Source organism: Xenopus laevis, chromosome 4S (genome assembly GCF_017654675.1).
Source record: "Xenopus laevis strain J_2021 chromosome 4S, Xenopus_laevis_v10.1, whole genome shotgun sequence".
Classification (NCBI taxonomy): domain Eukaryota; kingdom Metazoa; phylum Chordata; class Amphibia; order Anura; family Pipidae; genus Xenopus; species Xenopus laevis.
The window spans coordinates 8,803,757-8,822,554 of NC_054378.1; the positions used below are offsets into that span (position 1 = coordinate 8,803,757).

Genomic DNA, 18,798 nt, shown 5'->3' on the forward strand with positions numbered 1-18,798 from the left:
GTTCATGGTCAAACTGCACAACGCACAATGCTGGAAAGATTTTTATAATCCATTCCATATCCATATATTGCAAGAGCAGGCAGAGCTAAAGTGATCTGCCCCTGACTGGTACTCTTCTTCTTCCAGCATTGAGTACTGTCTGCTGAGAGCCATCTTTATCTGGTGTGGTATCTGGATATCATTTGTTTTGGCTAAGCACAACCACAGTACTTAACTTTTCCCAAAAACATAGTCCTGTAGAGTCCTGTATCAATTTGGGTATGAGTGGAATATCCACAAAACGCATTTCAGGTGGAAAGTCCGTTATTGCCTGACCATGCAGGCACTCCACATGTACCATGCCTGGGTACCTACAGTAGGTAGATGCATGCTCCACCCCAATCTCCTTGAAGAAAAAGATAATTCCCCCCCAAACCCGGTGATGACCTGGAGTGATGACCTCCGATGGGTCCTGAGTTGGATAACAAGTTAACACCTTGCAGGTTGGATCATAGAGCATAGATGGAGAAGGTGCATAACGCATTAGTGGGTTTCAGCAGATCTAGTTCAGTCACAGGTCTGCCCATTTGATCCATGTATGAGTCTAGCATGCGCTCTACTAGACTTAGTGCAGATGACTCCTAGAAGAACAAAAGAAAATGGAGACAATGTGCTCAGTAAACAGTATCTTTGGCTGGTGCTCTTTTGAAGATGAGGAACACTAATCTAGAGTAGCAGGTCAGCAACTAGAATGCCAATTTAACAGAGTGAAGATATATACACAATGTGAGAAAAATCAAAGTCCTTACAATATTCCACAGGTGCTCCGTCTTAGCACCGCAAACAACAATATAGTTTATCCAAAGGTGTGGAAAGAAGGACGCAACTGCAGGGTTCCTGCTAATGTGCTATTTATTAGCCACACAACATGTTTCGGACAGCATGTGTCCTTTCTCAAGTGTGAACACAAGTGAAGACATACAACATATAAAACCACACAGTGGAGTAAAACCACACCCACTTCCACCTGGCACCTAACTAAGTATCAATTAGGCACAGAAATAAGATGCACTGTGATAGTGTCAATATAAATCTATAAAGTTGCAAAATGTCATAAAAATGCCAGTTGACTCTGAAAAAGATCCTGAAAGTTAGAAAACATAACATTTAGGCTGTGATTAAAATATATAAAGTGCATATCCATATATAAATATAAAAAACAGTAAAAACCATTTTGAAATCATTAAAACCAATAGAAACTTGATATAAGGAGTAAGAACTGCCCACATAGGGCCTACTTACCCTCAGACACATGTAGCCTTACATAATAACAATATATATGCTGTCCCTGCCCAACTTTTAAATACAAGGCAATAGCTCTTACCCTTGTGTGGAAAACGTAAGTTTTCAAAATCTGAAAAGAGAAAAGTTGTATTAAAATGGATTATAGGAACGGTGTTAAGCTCCAATGGTCATTTAGGCCCATAGGTAGCAAAGTATTCATTTTTTTAATCCATTTAGCCTCTTGTTGAAGCAATAATTTCTGTAAGTTGCCCCCTCTTTTTGGCAATGTAATATTTTCCAAAACTAGCCATTTTAATTGCATATGGTTATGTCCCAACGAGGCAAAATGCCTTGATACCGGTGTATCAGATTGAGTACCTACTTTAAAATTTCTAATATTGCCCCTGTGTTCCTTAATGCGTTCTTTAACCGCTCGGCAAGTTTGTCCAATATATGCCATTCCACAGGGGCATTTCAGCATATAAACTACATTTTTTGTTTCACAAGTGGAGAAATGATGAAGACGAATAGTCGTCCCTTTAGTAGGGTGGTTGACTGTATCCCCTCTAATAATAGAGGAGCAACAAATGCAATTCAAACAAGCATATGTTCCTCTTTTCGGAGGACCCCAAAATAATTTGTCCTTTTTTTGTGGGGCAATATCAGAGGGACAGAGAATATCTCTGAAGTTGCGACCTCTTGTATAACTAAATATGGGGCTAGACTTAAAAAGGGCACCGTACTTAGGGTCTTGTTGCAGAATGGGCCAATATTTTTTGACAAGATTTTCAATTTGTTTACTCTGTCTGCCATATTTGGACACAAAAGGGATTCGATCAGACTTTTGTCGTTTATTATTAGACTGTTTCAACAGTGCCTGTCGATCCATTTTGTCAATGTCATTCTGTATTGAACGCAATTTAGAAACCTGATAACCACGTTTAACAAATTTATGTGTAAGAGTATCAGCCGCCTTCTTGTACTCAATGTTAGTAGTTGCTATGCGGCGTGCACGTAGATATTGACTCTTTGGTATAGCATTCAATATACGTGGATTATGGTAGCTCGTGTGGAGCAAAAGGGTATTGCGATCTGTGGGTTTCGAATACATCTCAGAGGTAATGACATTGTCACTAATCCTAAGTTTGACGTCCAAGAAATGTAATGAAGTGCTGGACCATTCTCCCGTAAACTTTATGGTAGGGTGGCATAAATTATATATATATATTATATATTATATTGAAGTTAGCATATTATTAAAATCCTCTTCAGAACCCTGCCATAAAATAAGAATGTCGTCCACATAACGCCAATACTTAAAGATGTATTTATTAAAGGGGCCCTTTAAAAAAATTTTTTGTTCCAAATGGTGTACGAAAATATTGGCAAGGGAAGGAGCTACGGACGCGCCCATAGACGTGCCTTGGCGTTGCCAATAATATTTATCCTCAAATCTAAAATAGTTTTTTTGTAACACCAATGCAAGGCAGTCCAGCAGAAAATACAATAAATGATGTTCTATGTTAGTTTCTAACAGGGAAACCTCTACACACTGTAATCCTTCATTCTGGGGAATAGAGGTGTATAGGCTCTGTATGTCTATGCTACAGAGGTGTAAATCTTGATTGGGCAGAGTTAAGTTATTCAATTGTCTTAAGTAAGTCAGTGGTATCACGTAAACAAGTTGGTATACAACATACTATGGGTTGCAAATATTCATCAACCAACTTTGATAGCGGTTCTAATACAGAACCAATGCCAGAAATAATCGGGCGCCCTGGTGGGTCAAATGCCAATTTGTATGCACCCCAGGGATTGTATTTAGGGGTAAGCCACTAGAAAGAGCATGCCCACTACTAGGAAGGGTCATCTGGCTTTGTCAGGGGTCATCTTTGTTTGTAGTAAATCAAATGTTTGGAAGCAAATCAAATGATAAATAACCCCTCTATACTAAAACCCTTGTTGCTCCCAGTAATGGTAGCCTAGTTAACAATTCATTGCTGTTTATAAGCAGCCAGGCCACCAGGGTTAAAATATCCTGCTTGTAAGACTTATGAGTTTTCCTTCCCAAAGGGAAATCTCGGTGATAGATATTCTAAATGTGTATTAATAATACTTTTCGGAAGCCGTGTTTGTATTTATGTATTAGTTTTGCATGTTGATCCAATACTTTCATTCATATTGTCCTGATTCCAGCCATCCGTCAGAGGATAATTTCCTACAGCTTTGACGCACATCACACAAGAAAGGTCAGGCTGTGGAATATTTTAAGTCTCAATGGCAATTTGAACAGAGCTCAGTGGAAGGAAATACTCGCTGATGCATTTCGAGGGCTAAGCAAACACTCCCTGATTATTGATTTTCTGATGTTGTTTGGTTCTATAATCAAGTTTTAGATGTACACCAGTTTGCTCAGGATAGTGAGTTAACGATTGATACGACTTTAACGTCGCCTTTGAGTCACTTTTTTTTTTACTTCTAATTTTCGAATTGTTTGTTAACTGGACACCACTGTGGAAAGTATTGACTGATCACAGAGCAAAATAGGTTCAGGTGAGGCAATTGATGCTTGGGGGTAAAAATAAGCTGCGCTAATCTTTGTCCCGCTCTATCAGGGTTTTCCAGATCTTCTCCCTCCACAAGCTCCACAAAAGAGGTGTGAGTCCCTGCCCAACATACACTAAGCCAAATGCGATACTAAGCCAAATTTTTGCATAATATAGTCTTTATGAGTCCATTATGATCGCAAGTGAAATGAGCAAAGTGCAGTATAGTGTAGAATTTTTTTCCAAATTTTGCCCCTGACAAATTTATGACTGATGTTAACGCAACTGAGCTTGCACTTTGGCGTAATTCTGATGAAAGCACGCTTAAAGTCAGATTGACTTGGTGTTTGGTGCAAGCATGATGCGTGCCCAATTCTTTAGAACCATAGCACTGAGGGGACCCTGGCATTACCGCCTGGTCCAGAAGAGACAGTAGTTTCAGGGTTCCTCTGCATCAGTAGGTGCAACTGCACTCGATTCATAATGAGAGGCGGGAAGCAATGAACTTAACTATACAGATGTGCAAAGAGTGCATTTAATGAATGTGGTTTTAGCAAAACTGACTGCATAGAAATTTGTGGTAACTCAACTGCGGTGCCTGTTTTAAAAGACCCCTTTCTCTAGAACAGGGGTCCCCAACCTTTCTTACTCATGAGCCACATTCAAATGTAAAAAGAGTTGGGGAGCAACACATACATGAAAAAATCCCTGGGGGTGCGAAATAAGGGCTGTGATTTGCTATTTGACAACCACTATGTGGACTGTCAACCTTCAGGAGACTCTCTTTGGCAGTACACCTGGTATTTATGCAACCAAAACTTGCCTCCAAGCCTGGAATTCAAAAATAAGCCCCTGCTTTGAGGCCACTGTGAGCAACATCGAAGGGGTTGGGGAGCAACATGTTGCTCATGAGTCACTGGTTTGGGAACACTGCTCTAGATATTTGGATCAGCCCATTTTGGTCAAGGGTGTTGGTGGTCAGATCTGACAAAGATCCTCTCATTTGACAGGGAGCGAGTGGTAGGGTGAGGGCATGAAGAGAGCAGCAGAAGTGAGTGAGCAATGTGCAGAAAGGCAGTAAGGACAGGCCCAGATTTGGAAGGCCTAGGCCGCCAGGTGCATCTGAATGGGTTCCAAACACTGGAGACATACTGAAATTTGTTAGCTCTATAAATCTCCCGCTCACCAATTTCCAGTGCTCTGGACCTGAGGACACAGAACTTACCCAGGCGTGAGCGCACACAGGAAGGGGACTGGGAAGGGGGCAACGATTGGGGCCAGCCTATGGGTGTCAAATTTGTAAATCTGGGCCTGTGTGAGGACCAATCAAGGGGGAGAATTTGGGTGGCGTATGACATACAGACCAAGTTCTGCTGGTTAGTGAGCAGTGGTGTAAGGAGTGTAAGGCAAGCAATATTGTCACTTAAACATAAACATAATTAGGTCTTTAATTTTATTTTTTTACTTTTGAATTCTTGCCTTGTAATGCATGAATACAATATTAAAAAAATGTACGTTTTTCGAGAGCCTGACAATTGCCATTAAAAGTAAATGGGGGGAATTGATTCTGAACATTCTGTCTCCCTCTTTGCCATTACCCTAAAGATAAACTACCCCTTTAAATTGCCATTCTCTCTGCTTAATTTACCTTTATGGCAACTAGGAACTGTGCAGTACTTACATAAATCAGTTACTCATTAGAGTTCAGGTTTATTTAAAGTGACTACCAGCGTGTAGCTCTCAGCAAGAGCCTGATAGGATTAGTACTGGCTCGACTTCATGTAATAAAGGTTTTAATCTGTAGTCCTACTCTAAAGACATTTAATCTCAAATTCAGTTATTGTGCATCTCAGGGATTGAAAATAATATAGAAAGCCATTGCCAATAATAACCGTTCAGTTATTAATATGCCAAATTAAGTGGAAGGTAATTTTTCCAAAGTGTTTTGTTCTATTGAATGGATAGACGTGAGGACAGCATAACGAAGAGGTTTAAATAATTCTTGTGCTAGGCCAGTTCCTTTAACATGATCATATCATACAGGCTATGGGGCATTTTGTTCTGGCCTTCAGTTGGTTAAATAATGGCAGGAGCAAAACTTTTTATGTAAAACTGTTGACAAAAATAGTTGTATGAGCAAGGCAAATATATGATATATCAAACTATGGTGCAACAATTATAGAATTTATGATATTTATTTAAGGAAACGTTTGTTTTTCACATTGGATTAGAGTCCTATGTGGTCCAGTTGGGCAGCACTGTGCCCAACTTGGATCCACTGGCCGCTATTACATGCCCAGTAACCACTGCCATAACCTATTCGAACTGCCCCAAACTAAGGCCTGACCTGGGACCCACACAAACTGGAAGTGACATCACTTGTGGGCGGAATTGATGTAACTATGGAGGCGGATCAACCAGGTCAGGGGGAAACCCTTAGTTTCAACTTGAGGAGGTGGGAGGAATGCGGGCCTCCACATGGATGGATCACCCCAATGGTCAGGGAACTGGGGTCTTTCTGCCAAAAACCTGATCACTTTACAGGTATAACAGGTACCCAACCTGATGCAAGACTCTACATTGGGTTGTCCAGTTCAAAACTACCAGCCCAGATTTCATTTGGAAATCCAGACAGAACTCTGAACTGATTGGCACAGCTGTCAGCCAATCCCTGGCTGCTGTGGTATAGCCCCGCTTCTGATATAACAAGCCAGCCCCTAAAAGTCTTGCTCCACCCCTATCATCATCTGCCCCCCGTGACGGAAAAGTAGAGAGACACAGGTTAATTTTTGGTACCACTTCTCAAAAGACAAGAAAACCTCAATGTGTTGGGCATCCCTCAGTGATGCGAATTGCTAAATTGTCCCGATGGGGGTCCAGCAATGATTGCAAGAACTTGGCAATTCCCTTACCATATCCATCAAATTGGGGGTGTCCTTGTCCTTTAGCCAATTAATCATTTTGAGTCTGTAACTCAAACACAGCAGTGCAGCAGGGAGAACCCCTAGACATAAGTGTGTAGTAGGGAGAGGCCGACTAGGACATAGATGTTACAGAACAACAGGTAGAGTTGACAAATGGGTGTTTCAGGCATCAGTTACACTCAGCATTTGTTGGAATGGCCAGTGCTACATCTGGTTACCCTCATGAGAGGCATCCTAGAGAATTACAAGGGTCTGCACTGTGCCTCCCTTCCTAACACAATAACATTTTGGGTGTTTGGAATTTGCAATGCCCCTTGAGCTAGATACATTGTATATAACGTAGCTTCCTTATGTTGACACTAAAATTGGGCCCAAAATTGTAATAATTGCACCTAAACGGGAATATGCGCAATTGTGTGCCTCCTCACTTTAGTATATGCACAGTCTTTACTTTTTCCAGTATGAATGCTAATATATCTCTTACTTTCAGTGGGGCCAGAACAGCTTCCCGCATGTGGGGTTTCTCCCTTCTGTCCTCACCTGTGATTAAATGCGAGTACATCCACTTGGAAGTCATGGAAGCGGTGGAGACAGATGGAAGAATAAAACATTTATCTGGCTGAGCTCACGCACAATCTAAAGAGTTTCTCTCAGACTGATGTGGGTCTCGCCTATAGGGGCTGTGTTTCTGAGGTTCTCCGATGCTGAGTTCAGATGACTATTCTGTGCACAATGGCACCTCTCACCCCTGGTCCATGTCAGATACATAAAACTTTGCAGGCTCGTCTCTTTTTTTTACGCTGGGAAATCTGTGCACCAATCTGAAACTCAGCAATTTATATTGGGCACATTTCATTTCTGCCAACCACCATCCCAAATAGTGATCAATTTGGCATCAAGGGGGGTGCGAGGTAGACCCAAACCAGCCCGACACACGGATCCCGCGGGTATCGGGCCCACCCACACACCTGCCCCTCTGTGACATCACGGAGGGGGTGGGGCTTGAGTATATAAAAAGGAGGGTCTCTGGCAGAAGTGGGGCACTTGGAGGTCGTCCGTGTGCGGCAGGCGACCCGAAGCTGCCCGAGCCGTGGGTCCCGCGGGCTTCTGGTCGCCCCACACATCACAATCCTGAGTAGTTTTCTACTACAAAAATTTGACTTTTTTTTGCCAATAGAATAGAATGATCTCCTTGCTCAATTCTTTTCATCGTAGTTGGCCAGCTGAAATATATTGCATTATATGGACAAACAATCCCCATTTTGCTTAAAGGGTAGGGCATTTTTCAGTAGCAGTATGCACTCTGTCTTAATAATGGGTTGAGTGCAGAGGACTCTTGCATGTGTCTATATGTATTTTGTGGTCACAGCCTCATTGCACCCCCGCCTAATGGTTTTAAAAATTAGTGGTGAGCACAACTTTCCCTTGTTTGTTATAGTTATACTGGAGCAGTGACCAGCTCCATGTTGTAGCTCCCACCCTTCCCAGCTATAGTCAGGTGATCCCACTGGTGTCTAATAAAAGGGCAGCCAAGTTTGGGAGTTTTACTTTGAAAGCAGCAAGTGAGTTGCAGGAAAAACGTAGTCCCTTTGTAAAATGTATAATGAAGCAATAGAATTCTTAAAGGGAAAGTAAAGTCTAAAATATAACAATGGTAGAAATGCTGTATTTTGTATACTAAACATAAACATGAAGTTACTGCACCACAAGCCTAATCAAACAAATGATTTATGCTTTCAAAGTTGGCCACAGGGGGTCACCATCTTGTAACTTTGTTATACATCTTTGCAAGACCAAGACTGTGCACATGCTCAGTGTGGTCTGGGCTGCTGCTTAGGGATCGTCATAAATTATCAAAACAAGGAAACAAAGCTGTTTGAGTTCTGCATGGCTGGGAAGTAAGGCGGGGGCTCCCCCTGCTGTTCATAAGTATGATTGTTTCCCTGCTCAGCAGTTAGGGACCATCTGACAATTCCTATCCACAGCAGTAAATGAAGGAAGAATTTCAATGCATACAGTCAGGTTTCTTATAAAAACGGTGCACATTTTTTAATTAAAGTATATTGTAGATAGGTTTCTTTTTCATTAAAAAAAGTAGAAATGGGATTTAATTTTTTTGCCTTTACATGCCCTTTAATGAATCAGATGAAAATTGAGCGTAGGACTGGCCAGATATGGGATGACTTTGACGTAGTTGTTCAGCTTAAATATATTGCAACATATGGACAAACAATCCCTGTTTTGTTTAAAGGGTAAGGCATTTTTCAGTATCAGTATGCACAAAATGTCTTAAATATATTGATAATGGGTTGAGTGCAGAGGACTCTTGTATTTGTCAATTCTTTTCATCCACGGTTTCTAAAATCCTTCATTTATTTTTTTATTTCCCCTTTGTTTTCAGTGTTTTGAAGACGTGTAATCCAGTGATTAGGGCAGGCTGTTGCAGAAGATGCTATTTCTAAACTATCCATCACCTTAGTTAACGTTTTGCTGGGCATAAATCGTAGAAATGTGAGGTTGCATAGCGACAATTTTTGTTCTCGGTTTGCTGCTATTTCTGTAACTTTATTTAAAAACCCGAAGCATCGCTGTACCTGAAACCCCTAGCGAGGCAGTTGTTGGAGTGGAAGCTCTGACGTCAGCGCAGCTATTTATGTCACCGGAGACCATTAGCGGTGCCTTACCCTTTGGCGCTTCTGTTTTCAGGCTCATAGTTAAAATTTTATGAATGGGTTTTGACCAATTATTCTCTATATTTAGCACTAGGAGGGAGAAGGGGCTTGTGATTGTGTGTGTGTGAGAGTGTGTGTGTATATATATATATATATATATATATATATATCCATATACATACGGCACATTACTGGTCAACATTAAAAAATGGATATTAACCAATAAAGGGATTATTTTACGTTCTACGGCTATGGGATCCGTTATCTGGAAACCCGTTATCCAGAAAGCTCCGAACTACGGAAAGGCCGTGTCCCATAGACTCCATTTTATCCAAATAATCCAAATTTTTAAAAACGATTTCATTTTTCTCTGTAGTAAAACCAACCTGTTGGGTTTATTTAATATTTACTTGATTTTCTAGTAGACTTGAAGATCTAAATTAAAGAAAGATCATTTATCCGGAAAACCCCAGGTCCCGAGCATTCTGGATAACAGGTCCAATACCTGTACTACTCTGAACTGGAATTAGAGCCACTGTCTGTAACAATATTCTGTGCTTAGAAATTCTGCAGTGTAATAATTTTTTGAGACTTTTGTGTTTTTTAAGATAATTTGCTTAATTTCCCCCCCCCACCGGGAATCCCATAGGCTCCTACTTCATGCATACATGACTTTAAAGTCGCCTGGTCTGTGATTGTTCACAATATGCAAATGACTGGAGCCTTGTTTAACCCCTGCTGCAGAGCAATGTATTTACTGGCAGTTAATGTGTATATAATCACTCTCTGGCTCAGTAGGAATGGGGAGATAAGTGCTCTGTAAATGCCAGGAAATCTGCACTTTTTCTACCCGGCATGCTGAGTGGTAGTGGCTCACTGACAAAGCAAATGATGGGCAGCTTTCCATACTATTCATCCATCAACCAGATATTAACCGACTATTGGTATCCCACAGTCACACTCCCTTCCCAGAGACTATTATCCACTGTTACTATAGGCACCATCTCTCCCTACTATACCTGCTATCCCACAGTCACACTCCCTTCCCAGAGACTATTATCCCACTGTTACTATAGACACCATCTCTCCCTACTATACCTGCTATCCCACAGTCACACTCCCTTCCCAGAGACTATTATCCACTGTTACTATAGACACCATCTCTCCCTACTATACCTGCTATCCCACAGTCACACTCCCTTCCCAGAGACTATTATCCACTGTTACTATAGACACCATCTCTCCCTACTATACCTGCTATCCCACAGTCACACTCCCTTCCCAGAGACTATTATCCACTGTTACTATAGACACCATCTCTCCCTACTATACCTGCTATCCCACAGTCACACTCCCTTCCCAGAGACTATTATCCCACTGTTACTATAGACACCATCTCTCCCTACTATACCTGCTATCCCACTGTCACACTCCCTTCCCAGAGACTATTATCCACTGTTACTATAGACACCATCTCTCCCTACTATACCTGCTATCCCACAGTCACCCTCCCTTCCCAGAGACTATTATCCCACTGTTACTATAGACACCATCTCTCCCTACTATACCTGCTATCCTACAGTCACACTCCCTTCCCAGAGACTATTATCCACTGTTACTATAGACACCATCTCTCCCTACTATACCTGCTATCCCACAGTCACACTCCCTTCCCAGAGACTATTATCCACTGTTACTATAGGTACCATCTCTCCCTACTATACCTGCTATCCCACAGTCACACTCCCTTCCCAGAGACTATTATCCACTGTTACTATAGACACCATCTCTCCCTACTATACCTGCTATCCCACAGTCACACTCCCTTTCCAGAGACTATTATCCACTGTTACTATAGACACCATCTCTCCCTACTACACCTGTTATCCCACAGTCACATTACTTTCCTAGAGACTATTATCCACTGTTACTATAGACACCATCTCTCCCTACTATACCTGCTATCCCACAGTCACACTCCCTTCCCAGAGACTATTATCCACTGTTACTATAGGCACCATCTCTCCTACTATACCTGCTATCCCACAGTCACACTCCCTTCCCAGAGACTATTATCCACTGTTACTATAGACACCATCTCTCCCTACTATACCTGCTATCCCACAGTCACACTCCCTTCCCAGAGACTATTATCCACTGTTACTATAGACACCATCTCTCCCTACTATACCTGCTATCCCACAGTCACACTCCCTTCCCAGAGACTATTATCCACTGCTACTATAGGGACCATCTCTCCCTTCTATACCTGCTATCCCACAGTCACACTCCCTTCCCAGAGACTATTATCCACTGTTACTATAGACACCATCTCTCCCTACTATACCTGCTATCCCAATGTCACACTCCCTTCCCAGAGACTATTATCCACTGTTACTATAGGCACCATCTCTCCCTACTATACCTGCTATCCCACAGTCACACTCCCTTCCCAGAGACTATTATCCACTGTTACTATAGACACCATCTCTCCCTACTATACCTGCTATCCCACAGTCACACTCCCTTTCCAGAGACTATTATCCACTGTTACTATAGACACCATCTCTCCCTACTACACCTGTTATCCCACAGTCACATTACTTTCCTAGAGACTATTATCCACTGTTACTATAGACACCATCTCTCCCTACTATACCTGCTATCCCACAGTCACACTCCCTTCCCAGAGACTATTATCCACTGTTACTATAGGCACCATCTCTCCCTACTATACCTGCTATCCCACAGTCACACTCCCTTCCCAGAGACTATTATCCACTGTTACTATAGACACCATCTCTCCCTACTATACCTGCTATCCCACAGTCACACTCCCTTTCCAGAGACTATTATCCACTGTTACTATAGACACCATCTCTCCCTACTACACCTGTTATCCCACAGTCACATTACTTTCCTAGAGACTATTATCCACTGTTACTATAGACACCATCTCTCCCTACTATACCTGCTATCCCACAGTCACACTCCCTTCCCAGAGACTATTATCCACTGTTACTATAGGCACCATCTCTCCTACTATACCTGCTATCCCACAGTCACACTCCCTTCCCAGAGACTATTATCCACTGTTACTATAGACACCATCTCTCCCTACTATACCTGCTATCCCACAGTCACACTCCCTTCCCAGAGACTATTATCCACTGTTACTATAGACACCATCTCTCCCTACTATACCTGCTATCCCACAGTCACACTCCCTTCCCAGAGACTATTATCCACTGCTACTATAGGGACCATCTCTCCCTACTATACCTGCTATCCCACAGTCACACTCCCTTCCCAGAGACTATTATCCACTGTTACTATAAGCACCATCTCTCCCTACTATACCTGCTATCCCAATGTCACACTCCCTTCCCAGAGACTATTATCCACTGTTACTATAGGCACCATCTCTCCCTACTATACCTGCTATCCCACAGTCACACTCCCTTCCCAGAGACTATTATCCACTGTTACTATAGACACCATCTCTCCCTACTATACCTGCTATCCCACAGTCACACTCCCTTTCCAGAGACTATTATCCACTGTTACTATAGACACCATCTCTCCCTACTACACCTGTTATCCCACAGTCACATTACTTTCCTAGAGACTATTATCCACTGTTACTATAGACACCATCTCTCCCTACTATACCTGCTATCCCACAGTCACACTCCCTTCCCAGAGACTATTATCCACTGTTACTATAGGCACCATCTCTCCCTACTATACCTGCTATCCCACAGTCACACTCCCTTCCCAGAGACTATTATCCACTGTTACTATAGACACCATCTCTCCCTACTATACCTGCTATCCCACAGTCACACTCCCTTCCCAGAGACTATTATCCACTGCTACTATAGGGACCATCTCTCCCTACTATACCTGCTATCCCACAGTCACACTCCCTTCCCAGAGACTATTATCCACTGTTACTATAAGCACCATCTCTCCCTACTATACCTGCTATCCCAATGTCACACTCCCTTCCCAGAGACTATTATCCACTGTTACTATAGGCACCATCTCTCCCTACTATACCTGCTATCCCACAGTCACACTCCCTTCCCAGAGACTATTATCCACTGTTACTATAGACACCATCTCTCCCTACTATACCTGCTATCCCACAGTCACACTCCCTTTCCAGAGACTATTATCCACTGTTACTATAGACACCATCTCTCCCTACTACACCTGTTATCCCACAGTCACATTACTTTCCTAGAGACTATTATCCACTGTTACTATAGACACCATCTCTCCCTACTATACCTGCTATCCCACAGTCACACTCCCTTCCCAGAGACTATTATCCACTGTTACTATAGACACCATCTCTCCCTACTATACCTGCTATCCCACAGTCACACTCCCTTCCCAGAGACTATTATCCACTGTTTACTATAGACACCATCTCTCCCTACTATACCTGCTATCCCACAGTCACACTCCCTTCCCAGAGACTATTATCCACTGTTACTATAGGCACCATCTCTCCCTACTATACCTGCTATCCCACAGTCACACTCCCTTCCCAGAGACTATTATCCACTGTTACTATAGACACCATCTCTCCCTGCTATACCTGCTATCCCACAGTCACACTCCCTTCCCAGAGACTATTATCCAACTGTTATACACTATAGGCCTCATCTCTCCCCATATACCTGCTGTCTCATATTCACAGTCCCTTTCCAAAGAATAGTTCCCCCAATACTACTATAGAAGTAACAAAGAACTTACATTCATTATAGGGATGCACCGAATCCACTTTTTTGGATTCGGCCGAACCCCCTAATCCTTTGCGAAAGATTTGGACGAATACCGAACCGAATCCGAATATGCAAATTAGGAGTGGGAAGGGAAAACATTTTTTACTTCCTTGTTTTCTGACAAAAAGTCACACAATTTCCCTCCCTGCCCCTAATTTGCTTATGCAAATTCGGATTCGGCTCGGGCGGGCAAAAGGATTCCTCCGAATCTTAATCCTGCTGAAAAAGGCCAAATCCCGAACTGAATCCTGGATTCGGTGCATCCCTAATTCATTAAAATAATAGGCAAAAATTATGTTCAGTACAAGCCCATTTAGTTGAATTAGTGTTGAACAAGGAAGTGTTCCTCTTCTGCCTCTACATTCCTGGGCATTGTTATATTTAAGTAATTTTGGAAATGCCTAATTTTGTAAAGTACCATGTCTATGTCTAAACAATTATTTTAAAGCCGTACTTGTCAAGCAGGACTTTTTAAATGTTTGGTGGCAAAACTGCAGCAAAATATAGCAAAATACCTATTCTCAGAAATCAGAATTTTCCAGACTTTGATTGAATGAAATGCAAGCAGCTCACTCACTTGTAAAAACACCTGTTTATATTTCCCTCTAAGCGAAATTGTAAAACCAAAACATCTGCTCGTCAACAGTTGTTTTGCCTTTGGTCCGTTTGTACTTGGCTCCGGTCTTCTCTGCTCTACCGCATTGCATGTTTGGAAAGGGAAACTTTCGAAATTCTAGGAAAGAGGGGCAGTTACCCAACCGAGTTTACAAAACTGTGTAAAATGAACCATTCCAAGTTGTGTTATGAATTATACTTTTCTTCTTGTTTTTTTTTCCTCTAGCAACAGTCATAGACTTTCTTTTTAAAAAGACGCAAGTGGAAAGGGTGTGTGAATCTGCATGGTAAAACAAAGGTTGACTGGTTGTCCTAAGCTTGTTCCCGAAGCTGAAGGATTATATTGAAGGATATTAATGATAACATGTCTAACCACTGATGGGATGGAAGTGTCACTCCTGCACTATAACAGTTCCAACCAATGACTGTTGATGATTCACTGATTCACTGGGGTTCCATGACCTGTATAATATCAATTGGCTCTTTGCCTTTGTGGCCATGGAAATCATTGACCTCCATCTATATAAAGAAGAAAGTATGTTTAGTTTATGTGTTGGGGCAGGGGATGACTTCTTACAGACGAACTTCTCATCCATGAGGAACTTCAAGAAGTACTTTTGGTTTATAAGACACTTTCCCCTGTATTATACATTATTTCACGTTCCCACATTTGGAATGGAATTCAACCATCCTTTCCTCCAATGGAACATCAATGGGACAGCCTGCCATTCTGTCTTACCAATCAGATTTCAGCATTCCATAGGTTACAACTAAGAGCACGTACCCATGGGTTTTCTATAGTGATGGGGCGAAATCTGACCCATATCGCTTCGATGAAAATCCAAGAAACAGCTGAAAATTCTCCAAATCTATTGAAGTCTACGGGGGACAATTGTTTTTGATGCGCGACCAATTTTGTTGATGCACAGCCTTTCTTTTTACCATCGGAGTCTTTTCAACGTTTAAACCTGGTGAAAAATCTCATCACTAGTTTTTAAAGGCACTAAGCCTCAATCTGTCATTCTCTTGCCTAAAAATCACAAATCGGACCAATTAGATGACCCTGTTAAATGCTATTGGAGAAGACTCAGCAGTGGATTTTCTACCTAATGATTTTCAAACATGCTGAGCCTCACTGTTCTATCCGTTACTCCAATTAAATTTCGCCATTCCAAAGTATCCGAGAACTGCCCAGCACTGCACTGCTAAAGCAGAAACCACATTCATAGGGGATTTCAAACGTGTTGAGCTTGGTTGTGTCTACAAGCTTGATTTACCAGCCAATCCTTGATACCGGTCCACCTACCAATGACATTAGAACATTCCTTAATACAGGAGTTCTTACCTGCAATAAATGTTTATTTTTTTAAAAAAAATGTTTTACACGTTAGTAGAGGTTTCCTCAATTAGTATTTTTACATTTTGCAACAGAGGGTATAATATACCTATATAAACCTACACAGATGGTATTAGTGGTGATTAATTATGGAACAATTGTTAAATAACCAGAAAACAACATGATGTTGTTGTCTTGTCACGGATTGTGAAAAGAAGTGTGGTGGCAAGAGTTTATCTCTAACAGTGTCATGTGAGTGACAGAAATGTTTTATTTCATACTCAGTTCTTGGGGTCTCTGCCAATGCTGGAGACAGTTGTCCCTTTGTCTTTTCATTTGAGAAGCTCTATTGGTCACAACACAGTCTGGTATTCTGGTTCCCTTCAAGCACCAAAATCACTGAAGCTCATTCATTATGGATAGATTGCACAGCCAAAGGCTATGTGTATTGCTTGTCTGATTTGTTGGATCACGTCCGCTTGTTTTCAGGCTAAGGAACTTAAACTGTCAGTTTTAGATTTTATTTCCCTGTTTTGGTCAATTGCCCTGAAACTTTTTATGATGTGACAGTTGAAACTATTGGGGGGGCAGCTAAAAACTCGTACATGATATTGTGCCTGGGCCTTAACAGCCGTGTCTTCAAGACAACTAACAACTAATATTTTCACCTTATTAATAACGTAGAGTTTTTATTATTTCACATCCAGAACATTGGTACATATGGAATAGACTTTAAGAGAATTTTTAAGGATAAGCACAGAACAACCAGTCACTACAAAATCATGTTGAACTTTGTTGTGTTAAAGGCAACATTAAATCATGCTGCATATTATTATTTCAAGTAGTTCAAGAACCTACTAGGAAAGATTCTGTTTTGGATCAGGTAATAGTTAATATGGATTTCATCTCTAGCATTTGTTTGGGTGAGCATTTAGAGAAGAGTCATCATGGTCTCCTTTGAGATTATGTTGCAACTCTATAAAGAAGTAACTGGAACACTAAGGGGCAAATTCATCAAGGGTTGAATTTCGAGGGGTTTAATCCCTCAAAATTCGACTGGGGAATAGAATCGAATAGACAATTCGGGCGAATTTACGCGCTGGCGAATAGTCGAATTGGCGAATATTCGTCAGGCGAATAGGCGCTCGATCGAATATTCGCTCAAAGGATTTTCATTCGATCGAATGCCTTTTTATTCGATCAAAAACTTGGAAAACAAGCCTATGGGACTTTCCCATAGGCTTTTAAAGCAATTCGGTAGGTTTTAGGTGGCGAAGTAGGCAGTCGAAGTATTTTTAAAAGAGACAGTACTTCGACTATCGAATGGGCGAATAGTCGCAGTGTTTTTGCGCTCGATCCAGTACTTCGACTATCGAATGGCGAATAGTCGCAGCGTTTTTGCGCTCTATCTATTCGAATCATTCTACTCAGGCGAATTTACGCCAATTCGATAGTCGAGGAGCACAAAAAACTACTCGAAATTCGAAGTTTTTTTAGTGAGTGAATCGGCCCCTAAATGTAGGTGTGCAAACTTTGGCATCTCTATTATTATCAATATATTTACTGTTTACTTTTCACAAGGTGAAAATAGAAGGACAATGGAATGTCAAGGAAAGACTTCCCAAAACAAAACCTTTATGGTTTGATAGAAGTGCTGTTGTTGAGGTTGAAGAAAAAAAACGTACTTTTAAGACAATCAAGTTCGCTTTGACACGGAAACTTTTACCAGGTATAAGGAGGCCAATACAGCATGCAAAAAAACAGAAAAACTTGACCTTCACCTTAGCATTGGTAAACGTTAATTCTGATCTATATTTCTGCCAACAAAATCAAATAACACAAAGAAGTGGCATTACCTGTTACATTTCAAAGGCAGCCAGGACTGCCAGCAACAAGTCCATCATGCAGTAAACACTACATATAAAGAGAACACATATTCCACCATGGAGCTATTAACACTTTCTTTTACAAATGTCTTCCAGGCCCAACATTCAACCATTGTTGGGGCGATTCAGTGAAGCTGAAGACTTACTGAAATCTGCAGGAGTAGAGCCTGGATCCATAGATGGGGTCCTGCTGGATGCTGGATGTTCGTCAATGCAGTTTGATACACCGGATAGGGGATTTTCACTCTCTAAAGATGGTCCCTTGGACATGAGGATGGATGGTGACAGGTATGTTTCTCACTAGCTCAGCAGATACATAGGAATGGGATCTATCCGATCTTTACCCATTTTTCTTTTGCTACACTCCCATTTGCTCCTTCTGTTCACCCACATTTGCTTAAACTACACCTCAACTGCCTGCAGTAAAGGGAAACAGCAACTTTAAAGGGATCCTTTCAAAACACATCAGTTAATAGTGCTGCTCCAGCAGAATTCTGCACTGAAATCTATTTCTCAAAAGAGCAAACAGGTTTTTTTATATTCAATTTTGAAATCTGACATGGGGCTAGACATTTTGTCAATTTCCCAGCTGCCCCTGGTCATGTGACTTGTGCCTGCACTTTAGGAGAGAAATGCTTTCTGGCAGGCTGCTGTTTTTCTTTCTCAATGTAAGTGAATGTGTCTCAGTGGGACCTGGATTTTACTATGGAGTGCTGTTCTTAGATCTACCAGGCAGCTGTTATCTTGTGTTAGGGAGCTG

At 41.6% G+C, this 18,798-nt stretch overlaps 1 protein-coding gene across 3 annotated transcripts in view; it reads left to right on the plus strand.

Annotated features, from left to right (window-relative positions):
- The window catches only part of mettl15.S (methyltransferase like 15 S homeolog), a 109,003-nt gene that overhangs the window by 69,634 nt on the left and 20,571 nt on the right, over positions 1 to 18,798 (plus strand). For all 3 annotated transcript variants that reach the window (XM_018259571.2, XM_041591300.1, NM_001091914.1), the window contains one exon: positions 18,135 to 18,326. In XM_018259571.2, coding sequence (XP_018115060.1) covers positions 18,135 to 18,326 — 192 coding nt within the window. The remainder of the gene's footprint in view (positions 1 to 18,134; positions 18,327 to 18,798) is intronic.